The sequence below is a fragment of the Triturus cristatus genome, chromosome 11, assembly GCF_964204655.1.
Source record: "Triturus cristatus chromosome 11, aTriCri1.1, whole genome shotgun sequence".
Lineage (NCBI taxonomy): Eukaryota > Metazoa > Chordata > Amphibia > Caudata > Salamandridae > Triturus > Triturus cristatus.
In genome coordinates, this window is record NC_140594.1 from 859,979,497 (window position 1) to 859,992,050 (window position 12,554).

Below are 12,554 nucleotides of genomic sequence, written 5' to 3' on the forward strand. Positions count from 1 at the left end.
TTATCCCCACCATGACATCAGAGGAGTGACCAGGACTAGGTCTTTGAAAGATCCATGAGCCTGAACCCATTGTAGGTAGAGAAGTTCCTGAAGTGGCCTCATGTGGAGACAGCAATTCGGAACTAATGGAATGCAGGATGAGAGCATTCCCAGCATGGATTTGTTCAATCTCACTGAAACTAACTCTTTTTTGGATCTGGGAACTCAGCTTTATGATTTTCTGAATGCGTTCTTCTGAAGGATACACCTTTGCTTCTCTCGTGTTCAATACTTCCCCTAAAAACTGTAGAGTTTCTGATGGTATCAGAGGATTTTTCCACATTTACTTTCAAGCCTAGGGACACCAATAGCTCCCTGCAAGTTCTTAGTGAGTTCTGAGTGCAATGATATGTTGGACCTTTTATCAGCCAGTGGTCTAGATAAGGATAGACCTGGTGTCCTGGTTGTGTCAAATATACTGCCACTGGCACCATGCACTTCGTGAACACTCTCGGTGCGGAACGGAGACCAAAGGGCAATACCTTCAATTGGTAGTGGGACCCCGCCACCTCGAATCTTAGATACCGTCAAAGTTTGACGTGCAATGGAACATGGAAGTATGCATCTAATAGATCTAAAGCTGTCATATAGTCTCCTCTGTTCATTATTAGAAGAATCTCTTGCAGCGATAACATTCTAAAGAGTTGCTTTCTGATATACTTGTTTAAACCTCTTAGATCCATCACCTGCCTCCATTTTGTATTCAGTTTTTTCTTTATTAGGAAAAAATGCGAGTAGAATCCTTTCTCTGTATCTCGAAGAACCTTCTCTATTGCATCTTTTATAAGGAGATTCAAAAGCTCTTTCTTTAGTAAGGATAGATGTTGATGTTTCTTGGGAATGGGAGGTCGGGCTGGTGGTTTTTTAATGAATTCTAGGGCGTGGCCATGGTGTATAATGTCCAACACCCATTTGTCTGATGTTACTGACAGCCATTGTTGGTAAAACTGAGAAAGGTAGTGGTTCTGTTGAGGTTTATTTTCTGATGAGGTGGTTGGCGCCTTGAGAGGGTCACGGTCTCCTGCCGCTGTCCTGTGATTTTCATCTAACTGATGTCTTCCTTCTATTCGCCTGTTGATGGTAAAGCGTATTGGTTAATCAAACTGTTGCTGGTTAGGATATTGCTGATACCCTTGTTGCTGGTAGGGTTAATGCTTATATGACTGGAATTACTGCCTTTGTTGGTAATGGCCTCTTGCTCCTCTACCACGAAAGGACTGAAACCTTTGCTGTTTAAGTATCCCTAAATCACATGCTGTGTCTGTATCAGTCTTAATTCCCTGAAAAGCATCATCCACGTGTTTACCAAATGGATTTTCCCCATCGAAGGGCACATCAATGATTTTAGCTTGAATTTCCGGACGGAAAGATGTGGCTTTGAGCCAGTCCTGCCTTCGACGAGCGACAGCCCCTGCCATCTGCCTAAAAGCCACGAATGAGATGTCCATGGCTATGTCAATCATTTCAGAGGCTGCCCTAGCCCCATTTTGAAGAATTTGCGTTGCTTCTTCCTTCTTATCCTCAGGAAGGTGAGATAGCAAAATCGCTAGATCAGACCACATTTGTCTGTCATACCTGCTTACTATTGCCAAAGCATTAGATGCTTTTATGGAGGCGGCTGCCATAACCGCAAAACGTTTGCCTGCCCCATCCAGTTTTCTACCTTCTTTGTCTGGTGGAGCGGAACATGTTGCTGCCGGATTTCTAGAGCGCCTCTGCGTTGCTTGCATGACCACTGATTACGCCTGGGATGACCTATCAGACATGCCGGAGACTATTGCGGGGCCTTATATTTCTTCTCCAGTTTCGGTCGAAATAGAAGCTGGGTTTCTCATAACTTTTAAGCCTTCCTCCCATATATAGCTCACCAAAGGGATGGTCCAAATTGACTTCCTTGCCGAATCTTTGAAATCGCACAAGAAATAGTCTGCCTGTTTCACTGGAAGAGAAAGATCAAAACTTTATGAGACTCGCTCCATTAACTCATGGAAACAGCCAATATCCTCTGGCGGAGAATTTGCTGGTGAGGGTGAAGGAGATGACAGAGCAATATACTGATTCCATTCGTCACCCACAGGCTCTTCCTCCTGTGTCAACTATCCTTCTGGTTGCTCTTCCACATCGCTCTCTATATAGTCAAATCTGATGTCTATTACTGTCGGAGGACACGTCTTCTGTGAGGCTTGCGGTGGTGCTGCTTTCTTAGCGGAAGGTGTGTTTTGCGCCTTACTTGGAGTGTTAGGCAAAGGTGCATTTGCTTCCGGAAAGCGTCTATAATAGTCATTAATCATGTGCCTCAGATCCGTGACGAAGGACATTGGCACTGACAGATTCTTCTCTGGGCATTGGAGGATTATCTTCCTCCTCTTCCTCATTAGTGTCCTGAAACGATTCGTACCTCTGGGATCTTGATGGAGGACGAGCTTTAAAAGAACTCCTCTTGCAAATATTCAGATTTGTCCTGATAGTCTTCCTCATCCGTGATCTTTCTTGCATGGTATGCCCCCACTTTTTGCTGAATTGCTGAAGTACTTTGACTGAGTGTGCCCTGGGCTCCTGCCAATCAGGTGCCCAGGGGCCTGTGTTCCTTCCCTAAAACTGCCTAAACCCAATTTGCATCTCTGGCCACATGTCAGCCCCTGGTAAATGGTACTCTAGGTACCCAGGGCCCCGTGACCAGAGAAGGCCCCCAAAGGGCTGCAGCACTTATTGTGCCACCCTTAGAGGCACTGTACCCAGACACACACACACTGCCTTTGCAGGCTGAGTGTCTTGGTGCAGAACAAAACAGAGTCGACATGGCACACATCCCTGTGTGCCATGCCCCCAAACACTGACCTGGCATACCTCAGTCACCCCTCCAGCTAGGTGCCCTATGCCCATGGTGTGGGTACAGGTGCATGAGCCCTGTACCCTTACAGTACCCAGGTCCATTCCTGGGCACTGTAAGTGCAGTGCTGCCATTAAGAGTATATGGTGCTGGGAGATCGTCATCATGAACTCCACAGCACCATGATGGCTACACTGAAGACTGACATTAAACCCACATTGATGCCAGTGTGGGATTTAATGTAAAATGCACGACAGAAGGCAACTTAGAGATGCCCCCTGAAACTAACCAACAACCCATGTCCTGACTGAGAGGCTGCCTAGGCTGCCAACCAGCAGACATGTTGCTGGACCCCTGGGAAGAGAGCCATCCACTCTCGTGGGTCTGCAACAATGCACATCCTGGGCGAGGTACTAGGTCTCCTGCCCCAGGATGGGCAGGGGAAGCTTCAAAGGCACGCCGCCTTTGTGAGCTTCTCCAGGCCACTTGCTGTACTCAGCAACTGGCCCCCACTGGTTCTGACCCCCATTCTGGCGGGAAGATCGGCGGGAAAACTAAAGTGAGGAAAGGGGGTGTGCCAGCCTCTGCCACCCCACCCCCACAGGTGGGGGAGGTGAGGTTAAGCACAACGCCGGGCTCTCGCCATCTTGAGGATAGGGAGCCCTACCCAATCAGGACTAGGCCCCTGCCCCCTCCCACCGGAGTGGGGCAGGATAGGGGGTGTACCCACCCCAGGGAAGGGACCCATTGGTCCCTGACCTTTACCTACCTGTAACGCCCCTACATTTAGTATTTAGGGGCACCCTGAACCTTCCTTCCTCAGATCCTGAATCCGAAACAAGAAGAAGAAAGAAGACCTGCCATGCAGCTGCTAACAAGGACGACACCAACTGACTTGGCCCCAGCCCTACAGGCCTGTCGACCCTCGAACCTGCTCCTGCTAAATCCCGGCGTCTCCAGTGGTCAGCAACCTCGAAAACCCCAGAGGACCCGACTGCCTTGCTCATCTAAAAGACTGGGAATCCCACGAGCAGTGGTTCTGCTCAAACAAAGCAACAACCCCTGGTGCCAGCCAGGAACCGCGAATCCAGCACACACTGCACCTGCCGAGCCTGCCTGAGTGAACAAAGACCATGAGGACATCCCCCCCCGGCGACTGTGACCAAGAATCCAGCACCCAAGGACCCTCCTCGACGTTCCTGATGATGCCTGCAGCCTCATTACCAGGGACCCCTCCAACCGCGGCCAGCAGAGGGTACGATTTCCCGACGCCAAAAGACACCCCAGCACCCGGCACCCGGCGCCCAGCTCCTGGGTGCCTACCTAACCTACGGCTTCCCAACTTAGCTCTCGAAGTGGTGGTCACACCTGAAGAATCTCCGTACCCAAGCTTGCAGCCTTTGCTCATCTTGCAGCTTCTCCATTGAAATACACTGAGCGCCCAACGGCTCAGAAGCACCCTGCATCCAGGCGCTCGAGTGCCCCCGGAAGTGCAGCATTTGTCTTATTCTACTTCTCCACTTGCCCTGTGTAGGTGACCAGGTGCCCAGCTCCCACAGCCGCGTGGCCTGCCTGCTAGCAGCCACCAACCAAAGGCCCCCTGCCGGCCATAGGCTAACATTGGGCCTAACTCTCTCTGCAATCGGCTGCCCCAGTGCCGCTGAGGGTGTACCAACTGTACCTACCTGACCCTGGGAGACCCCCGAGTCTATGCCCAGAACCTGAACTCTGCCAGTCGAGTACTTACCTGAAAACCGATAACCTACATTTTTCTCCATAGGGTAACATTGACTGGTTTCACTTGGAAAATCTTCTGAGTGTCGAGTTTTGAAACTTTAAAATATTCACTAAAAATCGCCCGATGAACGAAAACGAAATTACTCACCTGTTATCAGGAGAGATCCTAGTGCTGGATCTTTGTGCCCAGCACTGATCCCACAAAGTAATTACAACTGTGATTTTTCGATAACCAAACTTTCCTCCATAGGATAAAATTGCCTGGTTTTTGCCAGAAATTCTTCTGTCGATTTTTGAAACATACAAATATTCCTTAAAATTCGCCTGTATAACAAAAACTATTTCTTTCAACTGTTTACAGGAGATACACCGAGGCTGAATCCAGGATCCAGCCTCGAGTAAGAAAAACCTATGCAAAGTAATTGATATTGCGTTTACTTTAAAATCCCCATTGAGCTCAATGTTATAATTGTGTTTAACTTATGTTGCCTATTGCAACAACTGTAACTATTGCATTTAAAAGTCTAATGCTTATTGAAAGTATTTAACTAAAGCATCTCATTCTAAGAAAGTATTTTAATACCTACTTGTGGTTCTAAAATAAAACTATTATATATTTTTATATACAAAACAATTGGCCAAGAGTTCAGTTCTTGAGTGTGTGAGACCCTTTGCTGACTAGAGTGTGTACAACAAATGCTTTACACTGTCCTCTAATACTGCCTTACTGCTAGACCAAGCTACCACTTTAGAGAGTAAGGTTATACCTAACTTTAGCCTCTGCCAAACCTCTGTGGACTGTGGACACTATGCACACTGAACCTTACTTTGGTGCAGTATATATAGAGCCATTTTCTTACAAGGACTATACACAGGTCCAAAAGAAACTTCCGTCTCTGATTCCTGCATTTCTAATAGATGGGATGGTGGAAGCGGTGAGACTTTGTTCCAGGATGCCAATTCTGATGAAAATCTTCCTGAATCAGGCATCACTGATGGTCTTTTTCTTTCCGTCGACGATCCTGTCTATGTTGGGAACCTTTTTGAAGAAATAGTCATCGACGAACTTTGTGCATTCGGTGACTTGAAAACCATTGTCGACGAGGCCATCGTCAACGGTGCCGTTGTCGTGGAGGCCATCGTCGTGGCGGCCGTCCATGAGGCTGTCATCGTCATCAAAGCTGAAGTTCCTGTCGTCGTAACCTTCGTTGACACCGTCACTCGCATCGACTGAGTTGCCGGCAACGAGGCCTTTTTCTCCACAGATTTCTTATGAGGAGTGTGAGGCACAGAAGAAGACTTTTTAGGAACTTCTTCAGGAGCAGGTAATTCAGGCACCTTATCCTTAGATTTACTGACCTTCTGTTTTTAGCATCAGTTTTTGAAACTGTAGGCTCTAATTTCCTTTTTGGGGTAGAATGAGCCTCTTCAGTCTCTGAACCAGATTCTGATCTTGATTGCTTCTTCTATAGCCACAGAAGCAAACATGCCTCTCTATGTTTTAGAGTTTTAGCAGAAAAAGTCCTGCAATGCTTACACTCCTTAGGAATATGGTTTGGATATAAGCAATATATAAACAATCTTTGTGGGGGTCCTCAGAGAACAGTCTAGCCTTCCCACAAGATCTGCAGGGTCTGAATAGTCTCTTCTTAGAGCCCTCAGACATCTTCTCAAATGAACTAAGTAACAATACCTCTTTTCCAGAGAAAGACTAAGATTAAAGCCAGGTCAAAAGTTCACCACAGAGAGAAAAACTGAGCAGCGCTCAGGGAGACTCCTTCTCACACGAAGTGCGGTTAGAAATCTGAGGTATGGTGGCTCTGCAGGGGATTGTGATCTTAGGGCTGGAGTCTCACTTACTGACATTTGGACCATATAATGATGGTGATGGGTTACCAAAGTGTAACGCATTTGTATTGGTTTTCATTGAGTTTTTCTTTTATACTGCTATATTTCTAATACCGTGAGACTCCCACCATGACGACGGGGAAGATTCAAACATGTGAATCTATGAAAGATTCAATGCTTGAGAACTATTGTAATGGTTATCAAGAAGACTGCCTTGAGTGTCAAGTATTCAAGCTCAGCCTTATGTGCAAGTTCAAAGGACCCTTTTATTATTTGTGCTAGTACTATGTTTAAATTCCACATGGGTGCAGACCTTGGTGGTGCCAGCCTTTTTGCCCCCTTAGCAATCTTTTGATGACTGGTTTATGGAAAAAGCTTCCCATAAGGTGCACTGCTTGTATGTCAATACAGCTGATCAGTGCATTGATAAGTGCACTTAAAGTGAAATGTAGGAAAGGTTACATCTACAAGTTGAGTGAAATACAAAACAATGGTGGCATTGTTTGTGCTGCTGCTGGCGTGTAGCACGTACATGTATGTCTTCTAGCCACTCTAAGGACTTCCATGGAGGTTAAAGGGGGGCGGTCATCTTCTGTGTCTAAATTCACAGGAGTCACACTGCAAAGCAGAGGCTGGCTAGCTCTAGGTTGCACAACTGGGTCCTTTGCATTGTCAGCAAGCTCGGATGGGCTGGTAAGTTTATCACCTTGCCCAGTGCCATCTCTACTACTGGGGCGAACCAAGTCTGCGAGGCCCACTGGGAAGCCATAAATATTAGTGTCATGGATGTCGGTCTACACTTACTTAGTACTAATGGTATTAGTGGAAAGGGGGAGGGTGGGGGGAAGCATATGCAGATTTCCCTGACAATCTTTTGATGGAGCATTCCCCTGACATCAGTGGTGTGGGTTCCTGGATTTTAAGCTCTGGCATTTTGTGTTCTCTGTGTTGTGTGGAGAGGTGTGGCTCACTAGTTAGAGGCGGCAGACCCGTAAGCAGAGAATCGGCCGGGGACCAGGGTTCAATTCCCGACGCGGCAGGGTCGTGGACCAGGGTCAAAACGGACTTGATAATTCTCGCCTCGGTACCTACTCTAACCAGGAACACACTCGGCAACTCTGGGCATTAAGCTTGCCTCATCTCTACAACGGCCCCCCACAGACGCCGGGGATGCCTGGTTTCACCTTGCAGATACCCAGAAAGGGACCATCTCACAGGGATAGCCAGGATGGGTTCCCCAGCGGTCTACAGCGCCGGGACGCCCCGTTGCTGGGGCAGCTGTGCGCTTTACAAGTCTACAACATTTACATTTACAACATTTACAACATTTATTTACATCTATTTATAGTGCGCCCAACTCTTGAAACACTTTTTTCACTGTGCATGTTTTAGTTCCGAATCGTGTGAGGTGTTGATTTTTCAACTTAACCTGTCTGCTTCGGTTTCAATTAAAACGTGGATGAGAACCCTTAGTGGACCTTCTTTAAACAAAAATATTAAAAACCCCAGAAAATAAAAGCAAACCCCTTTCCAAGTCTTGCGAAATGTAATATACTCTGAGTTCAGAAGTTTATAGTGAAAAGGCCTGATGCTCAAAGTTCAAATTTTTTATTCAGAATTTTAATAAAAACAAACTAACCAATACATGTTTTGTAACTTCTAAAATTATATGTTGCTTCTTCAGGGTAAACCCTGGAATTTTTCTAGCAGTATTTTAGGATCCAGTAAACTCAGAGGTTTGTCTCCCAAATATAATAGGAGGCACCATCTTCTAAACTAAAACAGAGGAATAATTTTTAAGGTATATAACAAATCTAACAAGTGTAATGATAAACACAACACTCCAAAATGCTAGTGTCTAGGTCTATCTGCTTCTGTTTTTAGGACACCTGGCAGGTCTATGGATTTTAAGGTTATGTTTCTCTGAATAGCCCATTTTCATATATCCTGGGTTAGCATGGACACAGCGTGTGATCTTTCTCCTCCAATGATTAATATAAAACATTGTGGTTGTATTGTCCATCTTGATTAGTGCTGTTTACCCTTTGACATGTGCCTGAAAAGCCATCAGCAATAGGCAAAAAGGTTTTAGTTCAAACACATTCGAGCATTTTACTGCAACTGCTGTGCTTCATAGGCCTCAGATATTTAGTTTTCCCATGTGTGCTCCCCACTCTGTGAGGGATGAGTCTATAGTGATGGCTATACAGGGTGGGTGCTCGCTGTTTGAAGGGTCTTCCTATTGTAATGTTCTCCGTACTCCACCACTATATTTATTTTTGCACTCTCTCTGTGACACTCACTAGATCCTCTCAACTCCCGACTGACTGCCCATTGGTGTTGTAATCTCTCCTGGATTGGCTTCATGAGGAGCCTGACAAGGGGAATCTAGGGTATGCAGGACATGCCATTAGGCCCATTCATTTCACTACATTTCTCAATGTTGGAGATTGTCCCTGCTGGTACAGGCAAGTTTGATGTGTCAATACTAAGACACTCTTTGTTGTAGGAAATGCTTTGGCCTCCCTTGAATTTAGCCCCCAGGAATGTTTCTCTGTCTGGGGATGACTTCTCTAAATTCAGGGAGAAACCCAATTTTAGCACCACTGCCTGCATACTTTTTTTGTTAGTAAATTTGCCTTTACCAACCAGGTAGGAGTACACATGTTTCTCTTGCTTTCTCAAGGGTGAAGCCACCACCACCAGGCATTTTTTTTAAACTCTGGGTGCCGACTGTATCGCAATAGAAGCTACTCTGAACTGATAATGTACCTTGTTCATGACAAATCTGAGAAATTTCTTGTGCCAGTTATTTACTGACGCATGCAGGTAAGCATCCTTCAAGTCTATGGTTACCATGCAGTCTCCTTTCCAAAGGAGAGGGATGACCTCATGAAGTGTGGACATTTTGAACTTTTTAGTTTCGATGAACTTGTTTGAAAATCTTAAAGTAGGTCTTCGTGCCAGCTCAAATTCTGCTACTGGGAAATAAACTAATTAAACCCGTTGGTTGATTTCCTTGTTGGCACCTTTTCTACTGCTTGCTTTTCTAACAGCTCCTCTACCGCTTGTTGCAGGTGGGTTATCTTTTTCTTAGTGACTTCTCACTTTTGGTCGTCTCCACAGAGGTTGTTGTAAAAATCCTATTCAGTACTATTGTTCTATTATGTTCAGGATCCAATTGTCTGATCTGACTGCTATCCACTCTAGGAGGAATCACCCTATTCTTCTCCTTACTGGTGTTGTCTATTGGGGTCTTTCAGCGATAGATTACCAGGTTATGGACTCTGACCCCTTAGGGCTTTAGACTCTTCCTCTGCCTCGAACAGGTTGGCGTGGAGCTGTGGGATACGTCATTGTGGATGTATTCTTTGCAATGTCTTTCTTTCCAGAGTCAGAAATCCTTTTGCTTCCATCGGCCTCGATCAATTTTCAACATCAAGCCGGTGTCTTGTCTGATGACCAATCCTTCAACAGTGTCCTTGTACTTGGACACGTGGGGTTACGTTTCAGCCTCCGTTTAGTCATTGATGTTTTTGGTGTTGAGGTTTTTTTTTTTTAGAACTTACGAGTCTGAGGGTTTCAGCTTAGTTCCACTGCAGGCCTGTAACCAGAGGTAGGTGCCTTTTAGGCACTTGTTCCCTCCTGGTCATTCTGGATGGCTCTTGTTTGTCGTGGTAGATGCCTCCCTCTTGGGCACTGGATCCATCTCCTTGCACCCGTTCCATCTCTTCAGGATTTTCATCCTCGTCACTGGACAGACCTATGTCTATGTGTTGTTTCAGCTGCGACTATCATTGCGTAATGAACCCCCCCTATGCTTCTCCCTAACTACGAGAGTCTTGGGTGGAATTTCCACTCTCACTTCACACTCTACACTAAGGCCCTTCTGGAAACAAAAGTTACAGGCTTGTGGTGTCTTTCCGATTATACTTGTGGTGCACAGCATGAAAATCCCAAAAAGAGTCATGGAACAAAAACAAATTTATCTAGAGCAAGCATACTGCAGACTGCCTTGGACCTCTTTTAACCTTTTCTCACCACAGATAACAGAGCTATCCCTTTGAATTTAAATTCCTCCAACACGCTTCCTCCTCAAACCTCCCCAGCCTTCAAGAAAGCACACATTGTTCCTAGGAAATTTTACATTTTTTTCCTTCTTACCATCCAAATTGTTGGCTGTATTGAGTGCATGAAGCATTTGTTCACACCACTGAGTGAAACCATCCTGGACCTTATTCATTCCCTGGAACAATTTTAGAAGCTTCTCCTCTTCCTCTACTTTTTTATTTTGCCGGCTGGTACCACTTACATTCTTACTGGGATGAAAAAGAAAAGAAATGTGACAATGAGTACACAAAGGAGGACTACGTTGAAACAAAAAGTTACTTACCTTCGTTAACATTTCTTCTGATGCATACTCTATCTTACCACTGGTTTGTCACCTTTAGAACACATTCTGGCACCAGACTGGTTCTGGAGAAGTTTTCCAACAATGCTCCTTTGCAATGGGAGGTGGCACAATGTGGTTCTGTACCACCCGGGAAGTGACGTAGGAGATCCACATAAGCGTCACCTCTACATGCCGACATTAGTTGCTTCAATCTTTCTCTTTACGCACCCTCTGCAATGGAGCCCTTGGGCAAATTGTCAATGACTGTGTTGTTCACTAACTTGAGACCTTATTAAATCATAAGACATGAACACAAGAATGACAAGGAGTAGCCTACTGTTAGGTAAGTGCATCCAAAAGAAGGAATATGCTACTTACCAGTATGCATCTGTTCTTGGCATGTAGAGCTGCAGATCTACACACTTTTGCATAGATCGCCATCTGGTGTTGGGCCCGGATGTTTGCAGTTTGTTTTTCCTCTTGGAAAGTCTTTGGAAGTCACGAGGTCGGTGACTCCTTTGGATCGTATTGCGCATGGGCTTTGGCTCCATCCTCAGATTGTTTTTCGCCAACAGGGAAAGATGGAGCGTAGTAATAACAGTGAAGAAACCCATGTGTGTTGTATCTAAATAAGAGAGACTGGAACAGATACAGGTAGCCGGGGAGGTGGGTGGGCGTGTGTAGATCTGCAGCTCTACATGCCAAGAACAGATGCATACTGGTAAGTAGCATATTCCGTTCGAGGCATATGAGCTGCAGATTATACACTTTTGCATAGACTATATAGCAGTTCCCAACCTTAGCGGCGACCACCGGTATCTGTTGCAGTGGTTTGAAATAGTGTTTTTCAGTACAGCCTGGCCCACACTAGCTTGTTGCTTGGTTTGCACATCTACACAGTAGTGTTTAGTGAAAGTGTGTGGTGTTGACCATGTAGCTGCTTTGCAGATATCATCTAATGGGATGTTCCCTAGAAAAGCCATAGAAGCCCCTATCTTTCGTGTAGAATGGGCTTTAGGGGGAACGGATAGCGTTCGTTTTGCTTTGTGGTAGCAAATCTGGATGCATTTTACAAACCACCTAGCTATCCCTGATTTTGAGATGGGGTTGCCCTTGTGTGGTGAAGAGAGAGAGACAAACAGTTGTTTGGTCTTTCTGAAAGGTTGTGTTCTTTGGATATAGTAAAGTAAGGCTCGTTTGACATCTAGCGTGTGTAGAGCCCTTTCTGCAACAGTTTGAGGTTGCGAGAAAAATACCGGTAATTCTACAGATTGGTTTAGGTGAAAAGGGGAAATGACTTTAGGTAGGAATTTTGGGTTGGTACGGACAACAACCTTGTTCTGGTGCATTTGAAGAAAAGGTTCTTGTATGGTAAGTGCTTGTATCTCACTGACCCTTCTAAGGGAAGTGATGGCTACAAGAAAAGCTATTTTCCATGTGAGAAATTGCAGTTCGCATTTATGCAAAGGTTCGAAGGGCGGCCCCATTAGCCTTGTGAGAACGATATTTAAGTTCCACACAGGTGAGGGTGGTACTCTGGGGGGAATTATTCGTTTTAGGCCTTCCATGAAGGCTTTAATGGCAGGTACTCTGAAAAGTGATAGGTGCTGCCTGTTTTGTAGGTAAGCTGCAATTGCTGCGAGGTGTAGCCGAATGGAGGTATATGCTAGGTTACACCTTTGTAGATGGAGTAAGTAGCATATGATG

At 45.5% G+C, this 12,554-nt stretch overlaps 1 protein-coding gene across 3 annotated transcripts in view; it reads right to left on the reverse strand.

The window, feature by feature from the left end:
* GIGYF2 (GRB10 interacting GYF protein 2) overlaps positions 1-12,554 on the reverse strand; it is a 1,663,629-nt gene that overhangs the window by 164,410 nt on the left and 1,486,665 nt on the right. For all 3 annotated transcript variants that reach the window (XM_085634698.1, XM_085634699.1, XM_085634697.1), the window contains exon 26: positions 10,619-10,773. In XM_085634698.1, the coding sequence (XP_085490824.1) occupies positions 10,619-10,773 (155 nt within the window). The remainder of the gene's footprint in view (positions 1-10,618; positions 10,774-12,554) is intronic.